At 44.0% G+C, this 25,264-nt stretch overlaps 1 protein-coding gene across 4 annotated transcripts in view; it reads right to left on the bottom strand.

Moving 5' to 3' along the window:
- Window positions 1-25,264, bottom strand: part of MBTD1 (mbt domain containing 1) — a 119,647-nt gene that overhangs the window by 66,691 nt on the left and 27,692 nt on the right. For 3 of the 4 annotated variants that reach the window (XR_012236782.1, XM_073606694.1, XM_073606692.1), the window contains 5 exons: window positions 16,721-16,854; window positions 12,104-12,218; window positions 11,934-12,016; window positions 6,345-6,462; window positions 1,289-1,423 (listed from right to left, as the gene is read on the bottom strand). Coding sequence is in view for 3 of the 4 variants with exons in the window: in XM_073606694.1 (XP_073462795.1) it covers window positions 1,289-1,423; window positions 6,345-6,462; window positions 11,934-12,016; window positions 12,104-12,218; window positions 16,721-16,854 (585 nt within the window). In the remaining variant the exon portion in view is untranslated. The remainder of the gene's footprint in view (window positions 1-1,288; window positions 1,424-6,344; window positions 6,463-11,933; window positions 12,017-12,103; window positions 12,219-16,720; window positions 16,855-25,264) is intronic. The other variant, XM_073606693.1, reaches the window with a different exon arrangement.

The raw sequence follows: 25,264 nt of genomic DNA, 5'->3' as shown, positions 1-25,264 counted from the left end.
CTCCGTCAGGAAGAAATAATACTCTAATCAGCGAGATCCATATTGAAAGGAGACACAGAAGAGAGATGAAAACACCGTCACCAACACCCAAACAAACTGACCTCTACCATCAGTGTATGGGTTATACACGTGTGTAGAAAAAAGGCAGTCTTCATAGAATAAACCAACGATCTTCTAATGGAGTAGCACCAACATATTCCCCTCTGAACTAAATGGAAGGCTTTAGATCTCCTTTTGGTAGTTGGATATTAAACCAAGTATACTCCAGTATGCATATGCACCTCAAGATCGTGGTACGTAGGGAATAAAAAGAAAACGCTCATTGCGCAATCTCCATAAAGAAGGATAATTTAGTGAAAAGATAAAAACCACTCACATTTAGTAAGAAGGTATACAGCAGTGTGAAGCGTCCAGTGCTTCTAACCACAAAGATGGTCGCCGTGTCACCGTCCCACCGCGTCCTCAGTCTCTATCATCGCCCAACATTTCAGCATCAACATGTGTCTTCAGGGGCGTGACGCCCTGACGACGCATGTTGATGACGAAACGTTGGGCGATGATCGAGACTGGCGACGGAGGACACGGTGGGACGGTGACACGGCGGCCATCTTTGTGGTTAAAAGCGCTGGACGCTTCACACTGCTGTATACCCTCTTACTAAATGTGAGTGGTTTTTATCTTTTCAATAAATTATCCTTGTTTATGGAGATTGTGCAATGAGCGTATTCTTTTTATTCCCTACATACCACGATCTTGAGGTGCATATGCATACTGGAGTATACTTGGTTTAATATCCAACTACCAAAAGGAGATCTAAAGCCTTCCATTTAGTTCAAAGGGGAATATGTTGGTGCTACTCCATTAGAAGATTGTTGGTTTATTCTATGAAGACTGCCTTTTTTCTACACACACGTGTACAACCCATACACTGATGGTAGAGGTCAGTTTGTTTGGGTGTTGGTGACGGTGTTTTCATCTCTCTTCTGTGTCTCCTTTCAATATGGATCTTGCTGATTAGAGTATTATTTCTTCCTGACGGAGAGGACTTTTGTTTGACCACATTTATTTTGGTTCTTATTGGGACATTTTTACACTAATATTTTTTAGCGCTGCACCATTCTTATTGATATCTCTTCAATTGTATCCAGCAATTTTTGTGTCAGCAGCTTCTACTATATGTTTTATTAAGCGCAACAGATTCTGTTTTTATATTCCTTTGACAACCCTATGAAATTGGGATATGGCTTCCCCAAGGAGAAAGAAAATTTCTGTGGAAACATAAACATACTTTGGGGTGGGACTAGTGGCTTTCCGCTGCTTGCACACCAACCGACTGGGTGAACGTCATTACTACAAATATTACACCAGAAGTCCAGACTGACGTCGTTCTCAAACCCTTCGTATCGCAGTAAGACGTTGTAGCCTGGAGACATAAAGAGAGCAAAAGGGATTTTAAAACACAAACACATGATGGAGATGGAAGGCACAAGGTTAAAGTTGGCTTTTAATCCCTTACAAACTTTTTTTCTTTTTTAATCTGGTTTTGGACAGAGCAAAGAATCCGAAGTCCACTCAGGCTTTTACTGCTATCCGGGGCCCCATTAGAGTGATTTATCCTCGCTACCTGTCCCGCTGACAATTTAATCATACAGGAAGTGAAGGAAAACTTGCAACAAGGATAAAAAGACAGAAAGAAAACTTTGACAGGGGTTCTTGCTTTCTTCTACTTAAAAAAAAAAAAAATTATTTCTCTTTGTTGCTGTTGGAGTTTCCTTTCTGGTAAAAATTAAAGCACAGACAGGAATGGAGGGTAACGGGACCCAGACAGCAGTAAAACCTGGTTTCCTACTGCTCTCCCACTTCTGTTCAAGTCCCCAATTTGGCTACAGAACTTGCAGCTGTGGTGGCAACTCTGCACATGCTCAGTTTTCAGTGAGTTTCTATGCTGAGCATTTCCTCCCCATCACATCTGAGCAGCCCATGCGACTATAGAGTCACACATGTGGGTGTATACACAGTGGTAAATGACAGCCCACCCCAACTCCTCCTCCTCTATGCCCACTAACTAGCTAAACACAATGGGGAAGGGATATTACATGTAGATTAATGGTGGCTTCTCCTCCCTGTTATTCTAAGGCTGGAGGGGCGTGACACAGCTTATGACAGGCAGAAATCTACCCACATCACATTATTTCCACAAAATAATAAAGATTTAATTTCAAATATATATTTGTATACCAATTTAAAAACAGTTTATTGATCTTATTTATTTTTACTCCGTATTCCAAAAGCTATATTTTTATTTTTTATTTTTTGTGACCAGCAGTAGAGGACTAGAGGCTCTTCCTGCTTGTGTTTCCATGCAGACAGGCTGGGAAAGAGCTTGGTCATGTGACAGCTGTATATCTAATAAGAAAAAAGGTACTTGGATTTTTTTTTAATTAAAATAATCCGGATGTGGAGGTGAGAGGACGCATGCACTGGCTCTCTCTCTCCCTATCCTGGGGGGGGGGAGGGGCTTTTGGTAGAAGCCGACCGGTGTGTAGTGAGAGCCGCCTGACCGTGCTAAACATCCCCACGATCTTGAGCTGGGACAGAGACGAGCCCTGAATGATTATCCTATGGAGAGCGGTGCAGGGAACAAAGGCTGTCCAATTCAGTGAAGACATGGCTGAGTGATGGTGGATGGGCGAGAGGCATCCACTGCACAATCAATTACAGCAAAAGTTCCAGGAACAGAGAGTGTGACTGGCAGGAATAGAAAGCTTGGATCGGAGACTGAAAACCAACTCTTCAAAAAGAAGTGGTGGAGACAAGGACACTGCTGGTGACCTGCAAAGAGGAGGTGAGAACAGGTCTGGGGAACTTGAAGGGTTGTCTTCTTTTTACCTGGGCAAAGTGATAAGACTCTCCCGCAAAGGAGACTCTGGGGATTTCCTTGCTGCTTTGATACTTTGCTTTTAATATTAAAATCGGCAAAAATAAACATGACAAGGAAGAAGGCGGAGGAGGCTCTGCAACAGGAGGGTGCAAACCCACAGTCACAGTGCTAAGTAAAGGACAAAGGAAGCCAAACAGCAGCTAGACTAGAGAAGCTTGCACATACATCTGCTAAAAGTAATCAAACTGCTTTACAAACTAAAAATCAGGTTGGGCCCTTAGTGGTAAGGAAAAGCCTAGGCCCGCAAGGGACTGATAGAGGCACAAATGCAGCAATGGTAACAGAGAACTCAGTATTGCCCATGGAAGCGGGTGTGGTAGGAGCGGAAGAACCCTTTCTGAAGGAAGTACTACGAGCGGTAAATTCTTGCAAATCCTCTTTGTTTAAAATGACTGAGCAAATAAAAGGGATAAAAGAGGAGTTTAACTTCTTAAGGCATGATGTGCAGAAGGCGAGGGAACGGACAACTGCGGTGGAGGGGAGGGTGAGCTCAGTAGAGGACGATCTAAATCCATTAAAGCAGGAAATGAAAATAATAATTAGCGAAAAAATGAATGTTAATACTTGTAAAATGGAAGATATGGAGAATAGAATGCGCAGGAACAACGTAAGAATATTGGGGCTCACCGAACGCTGTGAGGGTCCAAACCCTGCAGGCTTCATGGAAAAGTGGCTTGTGGAAAACTTTGGGAAGGAATCCTTCTCCCCTTTCTTTGCAATAGAGAGAGCACATAGAGTGCCACCACCAGGGGGGCAGCCCAGGCAATTTTTGGTAAGAATGCTTTATTTTAAGGATAAAGACACTATACTTCAGAAGGCAAGAGAAAGGAGAGACATACTCTATAATGAAGTTAAAGTTTTATTTCTCGGATTTCTCCCCAGAATTGCAGAGGAAAAGAAGAAGAGACTGCAGTACTTAAATGTAACCTATGCTATGCAGTATCCTCCCATGGCTGCGAGTAGCGGCACTTGGGGAGAAGCATTTGTTTTTTAGCACTCCAAGCGAGGCCTTAGCATGGCTGGAAAAAAATGAAACAAAAAATACGAAGCAATTAAAAGGAGTAGGGTCTTATAGACTAAAAATGGTGAAGCTGGAGTATTCTAAATTGCTAATTATTAAGGGGGGGGGAAATCGCACTATGAGAAGAGGAATGATGGTAGATGTGTGTTTTCCTCTTTTTTTGGGGGGGGTTTTTCCCTCTTTACCTCATTTTTCCCTCCCTGTGAAAGGGGGGGGGGGCGAGAGAGGGGAAATGTTATACTGTTCACAAGAAAGGTTTACTTTAAATGCCCCTGGTATGGGCCCAATGAGGGCCAGGTGTGGGAAATGAAAGGAGTTGGGTGTATCAGTTTGCTCTTCTTTTTTTTTTCTTTTATTTTTTTAAGTATTTAAGTTAGTGTACGCCTTGTTTTTTTTTTCCTTTTTTTCTCTCTCCTTTTTCTTTTCTTTTTTTTTTTTTAAGGGGTGGATGGGGGAAAAAGCACTACACAGGAAACACTCAAGTAAAAGGTTTTTTATTTAGGCTCTGCATGAGACAAGGGTGGGGAGTTAAAGGGAAGGGTGTGAGGATAAAGTTGTCTTGTTAACCGTTTTCTGTATCACTGTAAAAACACTACAAAGAAATATGAGGATTTTGTGGAAGCACATTTATCTCTCTTGAGAGTATGCCAGGAAAGGGGGGGGGGGGGGGGGGGTGAGTCATAGGAGGGCCAATGAGAGCAGCAGAGCTAAAGGTGTGCCTCTGTGTGTCTGTGGAAATCCAGGAAGTGAACAGGCAACAGCTTCAGCTGCCCACAGTTAAAATGGTTGCAGCCAGACTTAGTGGAGGGAGATTTCTGCAGCATATCTGTCAAGAATCACAGTATATATAAAATATGCAAAGTGGTTGGAGAGAAGCTTCAGAATGGCAAATGTGTTTTTATTACAAATTATGTGAGCAGACTGCGGTTTCTCTTTAATCACTTAGGCTTGGTTTCACATCTCTGTAAGCCACATTTCTGCAGGCATGGCAGCTCATTCATTTAAATGGGCTGCTGTGCCTGCAGTTTACGCAGGAAAAAGGTTCCTGCACCATTTTAAACCGCAGCTGGAGGGAAATCGATTGCAATTTCCAGAATTCGCACTGCAGTTTCAAACATATGGGGGTGCCATTAAGAATGAATGGCAGCCCTGCATGTCTGCAAAAGAGCAGCACGGTTTGGCTGTGGGTGTCTAAACAGGTGCAATATACCCACTGTCCCATACAAGTGAGAACCTAGCCGTACTGAGTATGCAGCTTCTTTTATCCTTGCCCGTGTTCCTGCTTCAAGCTGGTGCCAAGACCCGACCAGTGAAAATGATACGAAACATCTACTACCGTTAGGACTGTGCCCAGTGTTGTCAACTTACCAGATTGAAATTCACTGACACAGTACCCAAAATTTACTGGCACAGCCACGTTTTTACTGGCATTTCCAAAAGTTGCAAAATTACACTTTTAAGTGCAATTGAGTATTTAGGCTACAAACAAATACAATATGATTTAAGGTAGATAATAAGGCAAAAAAACATATTTCTTATTTTATTTTCGATATGGCAAGTAAGTAGCTCAGGGACAGGACTCAGGAGTGCAATAAATTAGAATGGGCGGCGCACACACACATAAAATTGACACTGACAGCAATGTGCAGCAGCACAGATGACCATGACATCTCACTGACACAACACGTCCCCTCCTGAGTCACAGTGACAGTCTCTCTCCAAGCCAAGTGGTCCCTCCAGTCCACTTCAGTCTAAACAGCAATGACGGTGCTGGTCCCAGCCCGCCTTGCTCCCATACCGCAGACCCGCACACGAGGCTCTGGCCGCTCTGCTTGGCTCCATTGCACCATGACATCACATGACATGCTCAGGCACCGCCTCTGCCAGAGCCGCCCGATCACACTGTAGCAGGCACTCGGATGGTCTCAGCCAGCTCCGGACCAAGCCAAGCGTCACAGACATATTTTTTACTGGCAACCTTTTACTTTTACTGGCATTTGCTGGCAGGAGAAAATTGCCTGTTTACTGACTGCCAGTAAAAATACTGACGTTGGCAACACTGACTGTGCCTTGAATTTACTTTCCGATATGATTGCCTACAGTTGGAGCACATCAGAGGATTATATAGATCTGCTCCTCATGATGCATACTGTGGTTCCTCCCTCATGAATATTGCTGTGTCTTATGTTTGAAGGCATGTGCTCGAGTCCCTCTGCATTCAGAAGCAAAAGCCAGCGTTTGACAGCATTATAATGTACAAAAGCGATTATATTAATCAGAAACCAGTGAAGAGTAAAAAAAAAAAAAAAAAAAAAAAAAGTTAAAATTATAATATAATATAAATATATATAGTATATAAAAAACAAAACAAGAAAAAACTACCTGCCAGTTTCACTATCACAGCAATCCAAAACACTTTTGTAGTCAGACTCTGATCTGTGTTGAGGACTTCGACTCGCACACCTTCAGCTATGTCCCCCCAGCAGTTGCCCATTGGTGCCTGTGATGGGAAGATAATGTTAGATGCATTGTCCATAGGTGCCTACCAACCATTTTGCAAGATGATCTAAATGCATACCAGCCTTTGTTTTTCTGTACAATTATTGAATTTCTAATAAAATGCCTAAATTTTTTATGTACATTATCAGTGCATTGGCTTGCATTGTTTATTTTTTTCCCCCTTAGGCCTATGGTTAGCACATGTGATGACATGATGGAAACATTGTGGGATATTAAAAAGAGTAATTCCACTTCTGTTGGAAAAAAAAAAACAAAAAAAAACCAACAAATATTCCCCTCTGGGTGATCTATGTACATTGCAGGGATTTTAGCCCCGGTTCACACCGATTTCAGCTTTGAAATCGCACTACTTGAGCGTGATTTTAAAGCCGTGGGTGAATGTGATTTCATGCACAGCTGTCAAAGCAAGTCTCACCTGAAATCACCAAATTAGTGCAAGTCGGAGTCGCACAGATTTGAACGGTTCCACAGGCACAAATCGGGTGAGACTTGCCATGTGATTTTGAACTGTCAAATCGCATGACAAGTCGCACCGGTGTGAACGGGGGGCTCAAGAACCTTTGTTGCAGATTCCTACCTTTGGTTGTTCTGAAGGTATAGCTGTTTGTGTCCATGTGGAAAGTGAATTTGTATGGGAATGACTTTAACCACTTAAGGACCCGCCTCGTTTTGGAATTTAGGTGTTTACATGTTTAAAACAGGTTTTTTTGCTAGAAAATTACTTAGAACCCCCAAACATGATATATTGTTTTTTTTCTAACACCCTAGAGAATAAAATGGCGGTCATTGCAATACTTTTTTTCACACGGTATTTGCGCAGCGGTCTTACAAGCTTCACTTTTTTTGAATAAAAAAATAAGACAACAGTAAAGTTAGCCCAATTTTTTTTTATATTGTGAAAGATAATGTTACGCTGAGTAAATTGATACCCAACATGTCACGCTTCAAAATTGCGCCCGCTCGTGGAATGGCGTCAAACTTTCACCCTCAAAAATCTCCATAGGCGACGTTTAAAAAATTCTACAGGTTGAATGTTTTGCATTACAAAGGAGGTCTAGGGCTAGAATTATTGCTCTCGCTCTAACGATTGCGGCGATACCTCACATGTGTGGTTTGACCACCGTTTCATATGCGGGTGCTACTTTTTCCTCTTATTTATTTTACATGATTTTATTTATTTTTACACTGTTTAAAAAAAAAAAAAAAGTGTCATTTTTATTCCTATTACAAGGAATGTAAACATCTCTTGTAATAGAAAAAAGCATGACAGGACCTCTTAAATATGAGATCTGGGGTCAAAAAGACCTCAGATCTCGAATTTACACTAAAATGCAGTTAAAAAAAAAAAAATCATTGAAAAAATTTGCCTTTAAGACGTATAGCTTATCGCTTCCGCCCTGCAGTGTTATGGAGACGAGTGGGCGCCATCTTCCCCTCACTCGTCTCCAGGCACAACAAGGGCACAGATGCGATCACATCCACGACGGCTCCGGTAAGCGGCAGAGGGCACCATATCACGGCGGGAGGGGGGCCCTCTCCCGCCACCGATAAAAGTGATCTCGCGGCGAATCTGCCGCAGGAGACCACTTCTATCTGAAAGCCGACCGCCACATGAAAACGGGGATACCGGGGTTACTGCCATAACAACGTTATCCGTTGCCAAACCTTGGACGTACATCGGCGTGCGGCGGTCGGCAAGTAGTTAAAACTATCAGCTGCTGCACCCGCAGGGCTCGAATGAGGTAAGTGGCAGGGTCTGCACCCCTTTAGATGTAATTTCCCTTAGGGAGTATCTCATCAAAAATTTAATTTTTGTTCCAGGAGATGCCCAAAAATGCAACTTATCTTCGTGCAGACTTCTGGGAAAAATCAGTGAGCCAATCACACAAGCAACAAACGACATATCTGGTGAGCTTTCAGTACAGCAGTGGTTCTCAACCCCGTCCTCAAGTTTCCCCAACAGGCCATGTTTGCAGGTTTTCCTTTATCTTGCACAGGTGCTTTAAGGTGCTTTAAGTTAATGGCTTAGGCCGCTTTCACACTGGGGCGGTTTGCAGGCGCTATTGTGCTAAAAATAACGCCCGCAAACTGTCTCCAGTGTGAAAGCCCTGAGGGCTTTCACACTGGAGCGGTGGCGCTAGCAGGCTGGGAAAAAAGTCCTTCTAGCAGCATCTTCGGAGCGGTGAACGAGAGGTGTAAACACTGCTCCTTCACCGTTCCTGCCCATTGAAATCAATGGGACAGCGCGGCTATACCGCCAGCAAAGCGCCTCCGCATTGCTGTGGCCGAATATCGACGGTAAATCGCCGCTAACGAAAGCGTTGCTTTACCGCCGACGCTGCCCCCGCCCCAGTATGAAAGGGGCCTTAGTATTTTGGATAGCTATTTTATCTAAGAGAAACTCCCAAAACATGGCCTGTTGGGGGTACTTGAGGACAGGGGTCGGGAACCACTGCTGTACAGAATGCCTCCAGGTTGCAAGATTGAAAAGATAAGGTCATTTTTAATAGCATTTAATTAAAATAGGACTTGTATAGCAATTGTACTGTATATGTTTTTTCTTTCTATTTGCAAATTTTTTCCCCCCACAAAAGTGGAGTGACCCTTTACAAAGTGTTCTTAAACCCTCCATTAAAAAAATAAATAATAAAAAATAATGTTGCAGCATTACAATCATTTCCTGTCCCCTTTCTGTGTGCAGTTTGGTGTATTTACTTCCACCTACAGGGTGGCTCCATTACCTTGCAGCGTCTCCTGTAGGCTCTGTGTAGTCACTCTAAGGCAGTGTTTCAACTTCTGTCTTCAAGACCCACTAACAGGCCACCAGGTTTTATGTATTACCTTGGGGAGATGCAGACTAGAATACTGCCATCACTGAGCAGCAAATGATATCACCTGTGATGTATTTCAGTCATCTTGAAAAACCTGGCCTGTTAGTGGGTCCTGAGGACAGGAGTTGAGAACCACTGATCTAAGGGCTCATGCACACTGCAGTTAAAAAAAACAAAAAACAAACAAACAAAAAAAACACCAAAAAGGTGCTTTTTACAAGCGTTTGAGCTTTTCTTTCTGCCAATAAAAGCTTAAAGAAGCGTGTTCGTTATTGAGCCCTTTCAAGCTTTTTTGAGCATAAGCGTTTTTGTTTTTTTTCACAAACCCTCCTGGATAGTATTTTCTTAAAGTGGAGTTCCACCCACTTTTACAACTCTTCAGCATCCCTCACTAAACTCTGCACTGTAAACGAATTGGATATTTTTAAATTTTTTTTCTCAGCACCTACTATATATCTGCTGTATTCATTTTTCACTTTCTCCTCCCTGGCCGCAGCCCATCGCATCATTTCCTGTTTGCAATGCCTTCTGGGAAGGGGCGGCAACTTCCTCTGAAACTGCCATTGCTATGGAAACCTGACCTGAAACCTAAGACACTGCTTGTGCTGCACTGAGCACATACAGTCTGGCTTCAGATGCCCAGACTTAAGATGGCCACGGCCTGCTGTGAGTTTGTAAAATAACAAACTATTGCTATAAACTAACAAAACAGACCTTAGTTTACAGACTAACTTTACTAGAATACATTAAGCTTGTGTATTATAGGGGTATTTTTATTTAAAAAGTATAATTTCGGCCGGAACACCACTTTAAACACTGTATAAACAAAACAAAAAGCTGGAGCGCGTTTTCACTAGTTTTTTTTAGCTCTTTGGCACTAGCTCCTCTCAAAAACGTGAGTTTGGTGGGGGGTTTTTTTTCTGCCTGTAGGAGCATATGCCTGAAAAAGCCCTAGTGTTCATGGACACATTGGCCAACATGGAGGGGAGTTTCTAGGCAGAATAAATAAGGAACGCAAAAGCCTGTAGGTGCCGCTTCTTTGAGCTGCAGTGTGCATGAGCCCTAATGTGCACTCCACCAGACAGCACTACATGGGAGCTTGCACAGCTTGGTGCCGTGGCTCAGGTGATAGAAACGTTGGGGGAGGTCTACGAAAACTGGAGCACCCAAAATCTGGTGCAGCTGTGAATGGTAGCCAATCAGCTTCTAACTTCAGCTTGTTCAATTAGACTCCTCCCCTTTCACACTGGGGCCGCAGCCACATTAGTGCTAAAGCGCTGCTCATTTCAGCGGCACTTTAGCGCCGTTTAAGCAGCGCTTTTTTACGGCCGCTAGCGGGGCACTTTTAACCCAAAAGAAGGGGGTACAAACTCCCGTGTTGCGGCATTTCCAAAGCGCTTTTCAGGCACGTTGGAAGCGCTGGCCATTCATTTCAATGGGCAGGGCCTTTTGGGAGCACTGTATACAGCGCTCCCATACCCCCCCGACGATGCTGCTTGCAGGACTTTTCCTAACGTCCCGCAAGCGCACCGCCTCAGTGTGAAAAAGTCACACTGAAATGAATGGGAGGCGGTTTTCAGGCACTATTTTTAGAGCTAAAACGCTTGAAAACAGCCTCAATGTGAAAAGGGTCTAAGAGGGGGTTTCCTTAAAGGAGAAGTCCCACTAGATGTCAAGTTAAAGAGGGAGTCCCACGAAAATGTTTTTTTTTTTAAAAGTCAGCAGCTACAAATACTGCAGCTGCTGACTTCTAAAATAAGGACACTCACCTGTCCCAGCGATGTCGGCACCCGAGACCGAAACGTCCCTCGGTCCTCGGGTGCTGCCGACGCCATTCTCTGTAAGAGAATCAGGAAGTGAAGCGCTGCGGCTTCATTTCCCGGTTCCCTACTGCGCATGCGTGAGTCGCGCTGCACTTCCTAACTGGTCCCCGCTGTCTCTGGGACCCGTGTGTGTCCCAGCAGACAGCGCGGTGGGGACGGGAAGAGGCATAGACTCCCATGGGAGTCTATGCCGGAAGTGGGTAAAAATACCTGTCTTAGACAGGTATCTGCACCCCCCTCCCCCCTGAAAGGTGCCAAATGTGACACCGGAGGGGGGGGGGGTGTTCTGAAAAGCGGAGGTTCATTTTTTTGTGTGAACCTCCGCTTTAAATTCCCCCTGGTGACCCTGTGCACATAGCACTTATCCCCATTAAAAGCACCACCCCAGTGTGAAAAGTCACACTGAAATGAATGGGAGGCGGTTGGGGTCTTAAGCTTTGGCAATAAAATCTGGATGCCGGTTTCTATGCAGAGCTGCACCAGATTTTGCACTCTCCAGCTTTAGTAAATAAACCTCAGTCTGAAAGTTTTGGGAACAACCAATTCAAATGATATCCAATTAGACAGGTACTCCTTATACACAGTTGTTGGCAATTAGGAGATCTGATAGGTCAGGAGAAAAACAAAACAATCTGACTGAGTGGCTAGCATTGGGAGCAGCCCAGAGGGGTGGAGTCAAGTTTCTCAACATCAGTCACCCAGTAGGTAAGGACACATAAACCTTCACAGTGCTGCGTCCAATGAATGATCTAGAAAGTGCGGTTAGCATTTGTACAAGCCATGATCGCTGCACTTACGTGTCTGAAGCAAGAGACTGGAGCTGCCAGCAGGTTATTGCTAGTGATGTAGTTACCCCAGCTAAATCCCTCTGCAGTGATTGCTGCAAAATAAGAAAAAAAAAAAAAAAAAAATTACGAACTCAGTGCCACATATGCAGGGGAAATGCACTTCTAGAGAGAGGACTTACCAGTTTTAGTTAACGATTGATTCTTCAATGTAGCCTGGTACTGCGCGTAAGCTGCGAGCTTAGCCACAAGAGGCTGTTTTTGGAGAACCTTTGCTCTTTTAGTGGGAGGTTTACCCTAAAAGAGGGGAGAAACTCATCAGAATAGAACATGCTGCAAGGCGGCAATGATCACTGGTAGGCTGAAATGAACTAAGCTGCCTATGGACTAAGAGACCCCGTCACTTGCATATTCAGGGCAAAATGACAGGGTCTGTGTAAGACCTTATACATGCCTCTCCAGCGCGCTATTTCTGCTGCAAAATACCTGGTGCTTCTAGGTATAAGGGAGCATGTCACCTCCTCCCATAAATGCAGCACTCAGGTAAGTTTCTCATACAACAATGTATAACCAGAACCTTTAGCGCATGGATACACAATCAGCAATTAGCGGACCTCCAGCTGTTGGAAAACTACAAGTCCCATCATGCCTCTGGGTGTTATGCTTGTGGCTGTCAGAGTCTTGCTATGCCTCATGGGACTTGGAGTTCTGCAACAGCTGGAGGTCCGCTAATTGCATATTCCTGCTCTAGTGGCTGCTAAGGTTCTAGTAGAGGTTTGTTGAATGTCAAAACTGAGTTCCAACTCAGATAAGTCAATGCCTTTGCTGCAGTTAGAGTGCCCAGGATGAGATCTAAAAAAGAACTTTTATGTTCCTTTATGTACTATCATATCGGATAAGTCTAAAGCAGGCCATAGATGGTGCGATTTTCTCTCCTGCAAACAATCAGCGTTGATGGGGGAATCCCTTCTATGGAGGGGGAGGGGCTACAGCCGATGGCAATAATCAAATTCCAAAAAGCAGACATGCCGCTTGTACTCAAGTCGATTGATGGCCTGCCCATAGACTATTCCAATTTAGGCCAGTTCAGCTGGGACCCTCTATGGCCGGCTTTAGTGATTTGGCTACAAATCAAAAAACTGAAAAAACAGCACAAGGGACTTAACTTTCAATTACTAGGATGTATCCCTTGTACGGATTCTTCTTCTTTGTTGAAATCCTCCTCCGTACCTGACACCCGACCCCCCCACCACCACCACTGCTGCCTTAATCTTTTGGTGTGGCAGGTGATTATAGCCACTGGCAATAATCACTGTGTTCTCAGCTCCCGGTGCCGGTGCCCCCCCTGGAGAACACAATGGCTCCACAGAAGGGATCCCCCCCCCAGCAAGACTTGTTGCATGAGAGAAAAGGGACACATCCTACTGACTGTAAGTTATGTCCCTTCTGCTAAATTTTTCAGTTTTTTTGATTTTGGCTATTCTTTTAGGCTTTAAAAGAGACAAAGTAACCCTCTTGGTCTGAAAGATCAGTTCATAGGCCCAAGCACTGTAGCAATATCACACGGGAGGATGTCACATGGTCTCCCATACCCAGAAGCACTGGATAGATTCTCTAGGTGAAGTAGAGGAAGGAGTGGCCGGGTATTGCCGAAGGAGGTGAGCAGGGAAAAATGTTTCTTCTCACACACAGGGGGAGATTTACTAAAAAACACACAGAATCTGGTGCAGCTGTGCGTAATAACCAATCAGCTTCCAGGTTTTAGCCCCCGTTCACATTGGGGGCGTTTTGACAAATCGTATGCCGTATCGCAGCCTTTTCCCGGCAGCGGCACCGTCCAAATCGGTGCAATGTCGCACCGATTTCCAAAAGTAGTTCCTGCCCCCAAACTCGCAATGTAATGTGGGTTTGAAATTGAAACCCGCCTCCAATGTGAACGTATCCTTATTTCCAAAGCTTAGTTGAACAAGCTGAAGTTAGAAGTGGATTGATTACTATGCAGAGCTGCACCAGATTCTAAATGCTCCAAGTTTAGTAAATCTCCCACAGAATGTCACTTTGCCCTGAATAAAGTGACAGTGTCGCTTTAAAGAGCACCTGTACCTGTCAATGTAAGGCTGTGATGGAAGGAGTACGGAACGTAGTTGTTTTTTTCCCCAGCTATGAATGCTTTATCGTAGTTTAGAAATGCAGGCGTTTCGTCAGATTAGGTAGACCCGTCAGATTTTGTAGTGGAAGCGACGTTACGTCGCCGCCATCTTGCTAAACCCAGCACTTGTCCACAGTAAGGATACAGTGAGAAGGCGGCAAGCGGACATCTTGTTACACTCACCGGAGTTTTGCATTTCACACTTATTTTTGACAGTAAACAAACTGAGCTTTTATAGTGAAATAAAGGAATTAAAAATCTGTCTGACTGTTTAGAAGTTGAATTTTAAAAGCAGTGGCGAGCCTGCGGATCTCACAGGTTTGCTAATCTCACAGAACACAGCTGCTTTGAAAAATCAACATCAAAACAGTCTTACGGATTTAAAAATACTGAATTTCAATATATAAGCCGAGTTTACTGTTAAAAATAAGTGCGAAATGCCAGACTCTGGTGGGTGCAACAAGATGTCTGCTTGCCGTCTTCTCACTGTATCCTTACTGTGGATGAGTGCAGGGTGTAGCAAGATGGCGGCGTCGGAACATCTCTTCCAGTACAAAATCTTACGGGTAGCCTAATCTGACGAAACACTGGAATTGGTCAGTAATAATCAGAATGTCTTGGACTGTTATTATAGCGCCACTTTACTTTTTTTTTTTTTTTTTAGAGAATACTTTATCCATTTACTTATATACTCTCCCTCTCAGAACAGAAATTTCTATAGGTTAGCCCCGGTTCACACGGCTGCGACTTTGAACCTGAATCCCAGCGCGACTTATTTTAAAAGAAAGTCAATGCAAGTAGTGCCGAAGTGGGACCAAAAGTAGTACAGGAACCTTTTTCTAAGTCGGAGTGACTCAAGTCGCTCCTATTAGAACGGTTCCATTGCACGGATATGGGTGCGACTTGTGGTAGGACAAGTGCTTGGAAGTCGGAGCGCTTGCCGCACACCAGTGTGAACCGAGTCTAAGCCTGAACTCGTTTTTCCTGAGCTCACAGGCCAAAACATACAACATGCTGTCAGAATTTCATGAATGAAAAATAAAGGCTTTGTTAATTGACAAATTTTACCCTCCAAGAGCAGCCCAGTGACTGTTCGTTTTAAGCCCTGAGCTCAGGCACGAGGCAAGTCATTCTCCTTGGGGGGCCTTAAAGTCCGAATTACAATACTGCTTTGATGGGGAGAGAATACAAGCGACAACACACATCTAGATTAAAATCAATGGGGGTTATTTACGAAAGGCAAATCCACTTTGCACTGCAAGTGCAAACTACAAGTGCAAAGTGCACTTGAAATTGCACTTGGAAGTGCAGTCGCTGTAAATATGAAGGGTAGATCTGAAATGAGGGGAAGCTCTGCTGATTTTCTTATCCAATCATGTGCAAGCTAAAATGCTGTTTTTTATTTTCCTTGCATGTCTCCCTCGGATCTACAGCGACTGCACTTCCAAGTGCACTTTCTAGTGCACTTTGCACTTGTAGTTTGCACTTTCAGTGCAAACTGGATTTGTCTTTCGTAAATAACCCCCAAAGTCTACCTCCCGTGCTGCCCTCATTTACAGCACATATTTTTTTTTTTTATAAAACACTACAGGTGCAATTTTACATGTCAGACATTCACCAACCATCTGACAGCTGTAAGATCTCTGCCCACTCCTATAATCACACAGGTGTACATGGAACCCATCAGTAAAGTGTGCTGTGGCCAACATACCAGCCGCTGCAAACACAGACATGCTCCATAGCAGTGCTACCAGCTATAGAGGACTTCTCCAGAGCCTCTCCCATCCTCTGGAATTCCCTGCCCCAGTATGTCCAATCAGCCCCTACCCTGTCCACCTTTAGGGGATCCTTGAAAACTCATTTATTCAGGGAAGCCTATCCCACACCCACATAACTGTCCCTGAGCCACCCCCATCAAATCATTCTTTGCAGCTATCACCTTTTGTACCACCACCCCCTCCCTTTAGAATGTAAGCTCTACGAGCAGGGCCCTCCTGTACCTTTTGTATTGAACTGTACTGTAATTGTGTTGTCCCCCTTATACATTGTAAAGCGCTGAGTAAACTGTTGGCGCTATATAAATCTCGTATAATAATAATAATAATAATAATAATAATAATAATAGTGCTACACTCAATACACAGCTTTGGTATTTAAAGGGGAATTCCACTTTTTAGATCAAAAGAAACCTTTGCAACAATGTAATCAGCGCTGCTTAAAGTGGACATTATGGCCCTGACCTCCCCCCTTGGGTGCCAATGTCAACTTTAAGACCGTAGTGGAAAACCCCTTTAAGGGTTTGTATAGAAGTAAAAAAAAAAGAAGAAGAGGGTGTGGTTACTGTGTACCTGTGTTCGCCCGCATTGACCAACTAGTGAACCACGGTCAACCCACCTGTATGGGATCAGCAAGCTTTAGTATACGGGATTTCATGTTTAACTAGGGAGTTTGTGAAAACAAGTGGAAGCCGTGATTGTGTGTGCGCTTTTTTTTTTTTTTTTTTTTTTTACCCGTACACAGGCATGCGGGCACATAGCGGTGAAATGACGGTGGTTCATCGTAAAGGGCAATGGAGCCCTGTTCATCTATACAAACCCTAAACCAAGTAGACGTGATAAGCAAGGGTGTTTTTTTTTTCTCAGCCTGCTACCTGTAGCCTCGCCAGGATGCTTGCCTTCTTAGAGTTTGAGGAATAGCTTCGGGAGCAGGAGACGCTACAGAACCTCTTTGTCTTCGAGTAAAACGCATCCCTGACCCCGACCATTCCGCACATTTCACAGGTTGCTGTAAAAAAAGGAAAAAAATAAATAAATCAAAAAAGAATGTATTAAGGCCCCAGATCACCTTTTAAATACATTTCCATCGCCAGTACAAGCAATATGTACTCTTTATTTGAGAGCATTGAGCTGGGCAATGGGAGAAGTAGGAGAAAGGAGATTGCTTTGCTACAAGCTGGAATTAGAATATGCTGTAAGGCAGGGATATGCAATTAGTGCACCTCCAGCTGTTGCAAAACTACAAGTCCCATCATGCCTCTGCCTCTGGGTGTCATGCTTGTGGCTGTCAGAGTCTAGCTAATTGCATATCCCTGCTGTAAGGCCTGGACTTGCTAAAGTCCAGGAAATTCGTTAAAGCCGAGTTCCAGGCACTCCTCCTTCATATGCCCCCATCCCGCCAAAAATGGATAGGCTGTCTAAAAATAAATAAATAAAATAAAATAAAAATATTGCAAAATTTTAAAATGACCAAAATACTTACCTAAATCTGCCATCACCTGACACTGGCCCCAGAGGGGTAACTAGAACTTTCAGGGCCCCGGGTGCAAGAAACCGTGAAGGGTCCCCCCTGCGCCCCCCCTTCTCCTTCCATTCGAGACCCGGGCTTCCAGTTCTGGACATGCTCCCCGAAACCCGCCTTCCATGTGCCCCCTGGGGCGTGCATCAAGCATGCTCCGAATGCTGTGTCCTTGGGACACCGCTGATCACAGTAAAAGAGCCAATCACAGCGGCCCTTTAACATGTGATCAGCTGAGTGCAATTTTGCGACCCTGGTTGTTCCGCCATTGACTGGAACCCAAGTCTTCTGTCTGTTGTCCTGCAGAGGATCTTTCTTTTCTGTCCACATCACTGCCTAGGTGCCTAGGGTCCTCAGAAGATTGCAACGAGGTGACATCACAAAAAGGCGACCAGTCTCCTGCAGTGTTAGATCTGCCAGACCAGGGTGGATATAAAATCAATGATTTTTTTTTTTTAAATAACCCGAGTTTTTTTATTTTTTTTTTTATTTAACCACTTCAGCCCTGGAAGGTTTTACCCCCTTCCTGACCAGCGCACTTTTTACAACTCGGCACTGCGTCGCTTCAACTGACAATTGTGCGGTCATGCAATGCTGTACACAAACAAAAGTTGCGTCCTCCCCCCCGCCCCCCCAAATAGAGCTATACACAAAAAAAGACAGACAATTTAAAAAAAATATAATAAGTATAATAAATATCCCAAAAAATTTTTTTAAAAAACAAAATTACCGTATTTATCGGCGTATAACACGCGCCGGCGTATAACACGCACCCCAAGTTTAGGAGGGAATTTTAAGGAAAAAAAACTTACATTTAAATGCCCATCAATGCAGCCTTATCGTGTCCATCTGCAGCCTTGTCAGTGCAGCTTTGCCCCAGTGCAGCCTTGTCCCCAGTGCAGCCTTGTCCCCAGGGTTCTCGGCTCTTCTCGGCGCCGTTCATAGTCACGCCCAGTCCCTATGATGGACATAACAGAGGTCCAATGGCGGGACTGGGCGGGACTGTGAACGGCGCCGAGAAGAGCCGAGAACCCTCAGCTATGTGTATCTCGGCTCCGCCCAGTCACTGTGTTCTCGGCGGCGCTCGTTCAGCTGAACAAGCGCCGCCGAGTCCCTCCGAACTCCGCGGCGCCATATTTAAAAATACATGCTATGTGAATGTCGGCGGCGATCGCTCCGATAGATCACAAAATAGCGGGGATCGGCGTATAACACGCACCCACGATTTTCCCCTGATTTTAAGGGGAAAAAAGTGCGTGTTATACGCCGATAAATACGGTACTTCATCAGTTTAGGGCAATATATATTCTTCTACATATTTTTGGAAAAAAATAAAAAGAAATGCAATAAGTGTATTTTCATTGGTTTGCGCAAAAGTTATAGCGTCTACAAAACTATGGGAAAAAATTTATGGCATTTTTATTATTTTTTTTTTTTTTTTTTACTGGTAATGGCGGTGATCTGCGGCGGACAGCTCGGACACTTTTGACACATTTTTGGGACCACTGACAATTATACAGCGATCAGTGCTATAAAAATGCACCGATTACTGTGTAAATTACATTAATAGGGAAGGGATTAACACTAGGGGGCGATCAAGGGGTTAAATGTGTGTTCCCTATGTGTGTTCTAACTGTATGGGGATAGAACCGAGTAGGAGAGGAGACATTTCGTTGTTCCTACAAAGTAGGAACAAATGGTATGTCTCCTCTCCTCTAACAGCACAAGGATTTGTGTGTCTACACACACAAAACCCCGTGCTGGCACCCGCGATCGCGTGTGGCCAGCGGCGCTTGCGACCGCTGGCCACGCGCATCGGGTTCCCCGCCGTGCACCACACACACACGGTTTTGCGCGGCGTTGCCATTGTGCCACAGTAAATGTACGAGAGCCGGTCAGGAACCGGTTAAAATCTTTTTTTTTTTTTAATCAAATTTATTTTAATAAAATGCTTTTCTAAAAAGATAGTTTTCTATTTAAGATACATTAATATTTTAGTTTATTCAGCATGAAATGGAGCTAAGTAATGTAGCATGAGGCTGTATATTCTGCAATATTTACATTTTTGGTAAACTTATTCAATGAATCCAAGCTCTGCAAGCTGAGATAACACTGCATTGATGCATTCACACAATTTCACAGTAACCATGAGATAAAACAAAGTTTAGGAATTTTTCTTTATCCCATTGTTTTGCAAATCTACATACACTACAAACTGTATGATTGAATCGGTTCTGATATCGCTGTTTTACTAACCTGACAGCTTATTATTCTAAATAGGGAAATTTCATTTTGTTTGCAAATACTAAAGATTCTAACTACCAGCAAGAATAAATCCTTACATTTAAAGAGCACCTGTCATTCAGATCCATCATGGCAGCGTCCGTTAGCGGGGCATCCACTCACCTGCTGCCGCCACGTCCCTCACCTTGTTGTGTCACTTCCGCATCACCAGCCGTCCCATTAAAGTGTATGGAACTGTCGGTGAGTCAACAGCGATCAGAGGAGGAGCCGCTGCAGGACAGAGATGACAGTTGCTCTTTAACCACTTGCCGACCGCCTCACGTCTATATACGTGAGCAGAATGGCATGGGCAGGCAAAATCACGTACCCATACGTGATTGCCTTCCCGCGGGCGGGGGGTCTGATCGGACCCCCCCCGGTGCCAGCGGCGGTCGGCATTTGGCTAGGAGTGATGAGAGATGAGGGGGAGACCATCCGATCGTGGCCCCCCCCCTCGCGATCGCTCCCAGCCAATGAGGAACATCCCCTGCCTGTGTATAGTACACACAGGCAGAGGATGTGATGTCATCTCTCCTCGGCTCGGCAGTTTCCGTGTAAGTGCACTAACACACACACACACACACACACACACACACACACACACACACACACACACACACACTAGAACATGCCAGGCACACAAAACACCCCCGACCCCCCCCCCATCACCCCTCCCTGTAACACTGACACCAAGCAGTATTTTTTCTTTTTTTTTTTTCTTTCTTATTACTGCATGGTGTCAGTTAGTGACAGTTACTGTGGTAGGACAGTGAGTGTTACCCCCCTTTAGGTCTAGGGTACCCCCCTAACCCCCCCTAATAAAGTTTTAACCCCTTGATCACCCCGTCACCAGTGTCACTAAGCGATCATTTTTCTGATCGCTGTATTAGTGTCGCTGGTGACGCTAGTTAGGAACGTAAATATTTAGGTTCGCCGTCAGCATTTTATAGCGACAGGGACCCCCATATACTATCTAATAAATGTTTTAACCCCTTGATTGCCCCCTAGTTAACCCTTTCACCACTGATCACCGTATAACTGTTACGGGTGACGCTGGTTAGTTCGTTTATTTTTCATAGTGTCAGGGCACCCGCCGTTTATTACCGAATAAAGGTTTAGCCCCCTGATCGCCCGGCGGTGATATGCGTCGCCCCAGGCAGCGTCAGATTAGCTCCAGCTAACACCCACGCACGCAGCATACGCCTCCCTTAGTGGTATAGTATCTGATCGGATCAATATCTGATCCGATCAGATCTATACTAGCGTCCCCAGCAGTTTAGGGTTCCCAAACACGCAGTGTTAGCGGGATCAGCCCAGATACCTGCTAGCACCTGCTTTTTGCCCCTCCGCCCGGCCCAGCCCACCCAAGTGCAGTATCGATCGATCACTGTCACTTACAAAACACTAAACGCATAACTGCAGTGTTCGCAGAGTCAGGCCTGATCCCTGCGATCGCTAACAGTTTTTTTGGTAGCGTTTTGGTGAACTGGCAAGCACCAGCCCCAGGCAGCGTCAGGTTAGCGCCAGTACCGCTAACACCCACACACGCACCGTACACCTCCCTTAGTGGTATAGTATCTGATCAGATCAATACCTGATCCGATCAGATCTATACTAGCTTCCCCAGCAGTTTAGGGTTCCCAAAAACGCAGTGTTAGTGGGATCAGCCCAGATACCTGCTAGCACCTGCGTTTTGCCCCTCCGCCCAGCCCAGCCCAGCCCACCCAAGTGCAGTATCGATCGATCACTGACACTTACAAAACACTAAACGCATAACTGCAGCGTTCACAGAGTCAGGCCTGATTCCTGCGATCGCTAACAGTTTTTTTGGTAGCGTTTTGGTGAACTGGCAAGCACCAGCGGCCTAGTACACCCCGGTCGTAGTCAAACCAGCACTGCAGTAACACTTGGTGACGTGGCAAGTCCCATAAATGCAGTTCAAGCTGGTGAGGTGGCAAGCACAAGTAGTGTCCCGCTGCCACCAAAAAGACAAACACAGGCCCGTCGTGCCCATAATGCCCTTCCTGCTGCATTCGCCAATCCTAATTGGGAACCCACCGCTTCTGCAGCGCCCGTACTTCCCCCATTCACATCCCCAACCAAATGCAGTCGGCTGCATGAGAGGCATTTTTATGTCCTCCCGAGTACCCCTACCCAGCGAACCCCCCCAAAAAAGATGTTGTGTCTGCAGCAAGCGCGGATATAGGCGTGACACCCGCTATTATTGTCCCTCCTGTCCTGACAATCCTGGTCTTTGCATTGGTGAATGTTTTGAACGCTACCATTCATTAGTTGAGTATTAGCGTAGGGTACAGCATTGCACAGACTAGGCACACTTTCACAGGGTCTCCCAAGATGCCATCGCATTTTGAGAGACCCGAACCTGGAACCAGTTACAGTTATAAAAGTTAGTTACAAAAAAAAGTGTAAAAAACAAAAAAACAAAAACAAAAACAAAAACAAAAAAACACATACAAAAATATAAAATAAAAAAAAATAGTTGTCGTTTTATTGTTCTCTCTCTCTCTCTATTCTCTCTCTCTTGTTCTGCTCTTTTTTACTGTATTCTATAATGTTTTATTGTTATGTTTTATCATGTTTGTTTTTCGGGTATGCAATTTTTTATACTTTACCGTTTACTGTGCTTTATTGTTAAGCTTTTTTTGTCTTCAGGTACGCCATTCACGACTTTGAGTGGTTATACCAGAATGATGCCTGCAGGTTTAGGTATCATCTTGGTATCATTCTTTTCAGCCAGCGGTCGGCTTTCATGTAAAAGCAATCCTAGTGGCTAATTAGCCTCTAGACTGCTTTTACAAGCAGTGGGAGGGAATGCCCCCCCCCCCCCCGTCTTCTGTGTTTTTCTCTGGCTCTCCTGTCTCAACAGGGAACCTGAGAATGCAGCCGGTGATTCAGCCAGCTGACCATAGAGCTGATCAGAGACCAGAGTGGCTCCAAACATCTCTATGGCCTAAGAAACCGGAAGCTACGAGCATTTTATGACTTTTGCCGGATGTAAAACAGCGCCATTGGGAAATTGGGAAAGCATTTTATCACACCGATCTTGGTGTGGTCAGATGCTTTGAGGGCAGAGGAGAAATCTAGGGTCTAATAGACCCCAATTTTTTCAAAAAAAAGAGTACCTGTCACTACCTATTGCTATGATAGGGGATATTTACATTCCCTGAGATAACAATAAAAATGATTTAAAAAAAAAAAAAAATATGAAAGGAACGGTTTAAAAATAAGATAAAAAAGCAAAAAAAATAATAAAGAAAAAAAAAAAAAAAAAAAAGCACCCCTGTCCCCCCTGCTCTCGCGCTAAGGCGAACGCAAGCGGCGGTTTGTCGTCAAATGTAAACAGCAATTGCACCATGCATGTGAGGTATCACCGCGATGGTCAGATCGAGGGCAGTCATTTTAGCAGTAGACCTCCTCTGTAAATCTAAAGTGGTAACCTGTAAAGGCTTTTAAAAATGTATTTAGTTTGTCGCCACTGCACGTTTGTGCGCAATTTTAAAGCATGTCATGTTTGGTATCCATGTACTCGGCCTAAGATCATCTTTTTTATTTCATCAAACATTTGGGCAATATAGTGTGTTTTAGTGCATTAAAATTTAAAAAAGTGTGTTTTTTCCCCAAAAAATGCGTTTGAAAAATCGCTGCGCAAATACTGTGTGAAAAAAAAAAATGAAACACCCACCATTTTAATCTGTAGGGCATTTGCTTGAAAAAAAATATATAATGTTTGGGGGTTCAAAGTAATTTTCTTGCAAAAAAAAATAATTTTTTCATGTAATCAAAAAGTGTCAGAAAGGGCTTTGTCTTCAAGTGGTTAGAAGAGTGGGTGATGTGTGACATAAGCTTCTAAATGTTGTGCATAAAATGCCAGGACAGTTCAAAACCCCCCAAATGACCCCATTTTGGAAAGTAGACACCCCAAGCTATTTGCTGAGAGGCATGTCGAGTCCATGGAATATTTTATATTGTGACACAAGTTGCGGGAAAGAGACAATTTTTTTTTTTGCACAAAGTTGTCACTAAATGATATATTGCTCAAACATGCCATGGGAATATGTGAAATTACACCCCAAAATACATTCTGTTGCCTCTCCTGAGTACGGGGATACCACATGTGTGAGACTTTTTGGGAGCCTAGCCGCGCACGGGACCCCGAAAACCAATCACCGCCTTCAGGCTTTCTAAGGGGGTAAATTTTTGATTTCACTCTTCACTGCCTATCACAGTTTCGGAGGTCATTGAATGCCCAGGTGGCAAAACCCCCCCAAATGACCCCATTTTGGAAAATAGACATCCCAAGCTATTTGATGAGAGGTATAGTGAGTATTTTGCAGACCTCACTTTTTGTCACAAATTTTTGAAAATTGAAAAAAAAAATTTTTTTTCTTGTCTTTCTTTATTTTCAAAAACAAATGAGAGCTGCAAAATACTCACCATGCCTCTCAGCAAATAGCTTGGGGTGTCTACTTTCCAAAATGGGGTCATTTGGGGGGGTTTGTGCCACCTGGGCATTCCATGGCCTCTTTGATAGGCAGTGAAGAGCGAAATCAAAAATTCACGCCCTTAGAAATCCTGAAGGCGGTGATTGGTTTTCGGGGCCCCGTACGCGGCTAGGCTCCTAAAAAGTCCAACACATGTGGTATCCCCATACTCAGGAGAAGCAGCTAAATGTATTTTGGGGTGCAATTCCACATATGCCCATGGCCTGTGTGAGCAATATATCATTTAGTGACAACTTTGTGCAAAAAAAAAAAAAAAAAAAAATTTGTCACTTTCCCGCAACTTGTGTCAAAATATAAAATATTCCATGGACTCAACATGCCTCAAAGCAAATAGCTTGGGGTGTCTACTTTCCAAAATGGGGTCATTTGGGGGTGGGGTTTATGCCATCTGGGCATTTTATGGCATTCAAAACTGTGATAGGTAGTGAGGAGTAAAATCAAAAATGTACGCCCTTAGAAATCCTGAAGGCGGTGATTGGTTTTCGGGGCCCCGTACGCGGCTAGGCTCCCAAAAAGTCCCACACATGTGGTATCCCCGTACTCAGGAGAAGTAGCTGAATGTATTTTGGGGTGCAATTCCACATATGCCCATGGCCTGTGTGAGCAATATATCATTCAGTGACAACTTTTTGTAATTTTTTTTTTTTTTTGTCATTATTCAATCACTTGGGACAAAAAAAATGAATATTCAATGGGCTCAACATGCCTCTCAGCAATTTCCTTGGGGTGTCTACTTTCCAAAATGGGGTCATTTGTGGGGGTTTTGTACTGCCCTGCCATTTTAGCACCTCAAGAAACGACATAGGCAGTCATAAACTAAAAGCTGTGTAAATTCCAGAAAATGTACCCTAGTTTGTAGGCGCTATAACTTTTGCGCAAACCAATAAATATACACTTATTGACATTTTTTTTACCAAAGACATGTGGCCGAATACATTTTGGCCTAAATGTATGACTAAAATTGAGTTTATTGGATTTTTTTTAGAACAAAAAGTAGAAAATATAAATTTTTTTCAAAATTTTCGGTCTTTTTCCGTGTATAGTGCAAAAAATAAAAACTGCAGAGGTGATCAAATACCATCAAAAGAAAGCTC

Source organism: Aquarana catesbeiana, linkage group LG12 (assembly GCF_042186555.1).
Source record: "Aquarana catesbeiana isolate 2022-GZ linkage group LG12, ASM4218655v1, whole genome shotgun sequence".
Lineage (NCBI taxonomy): Eukaryota > Metazoa > Chordata > Amphibia > Anura > Ranidae > Aquarana > Aquarana catesbeiana.
The sequence above is the reverse complement of the archived record's forward strand: the minus strand, read 5'-3'. Positions and strand labels throughout refer to the sequence as shown.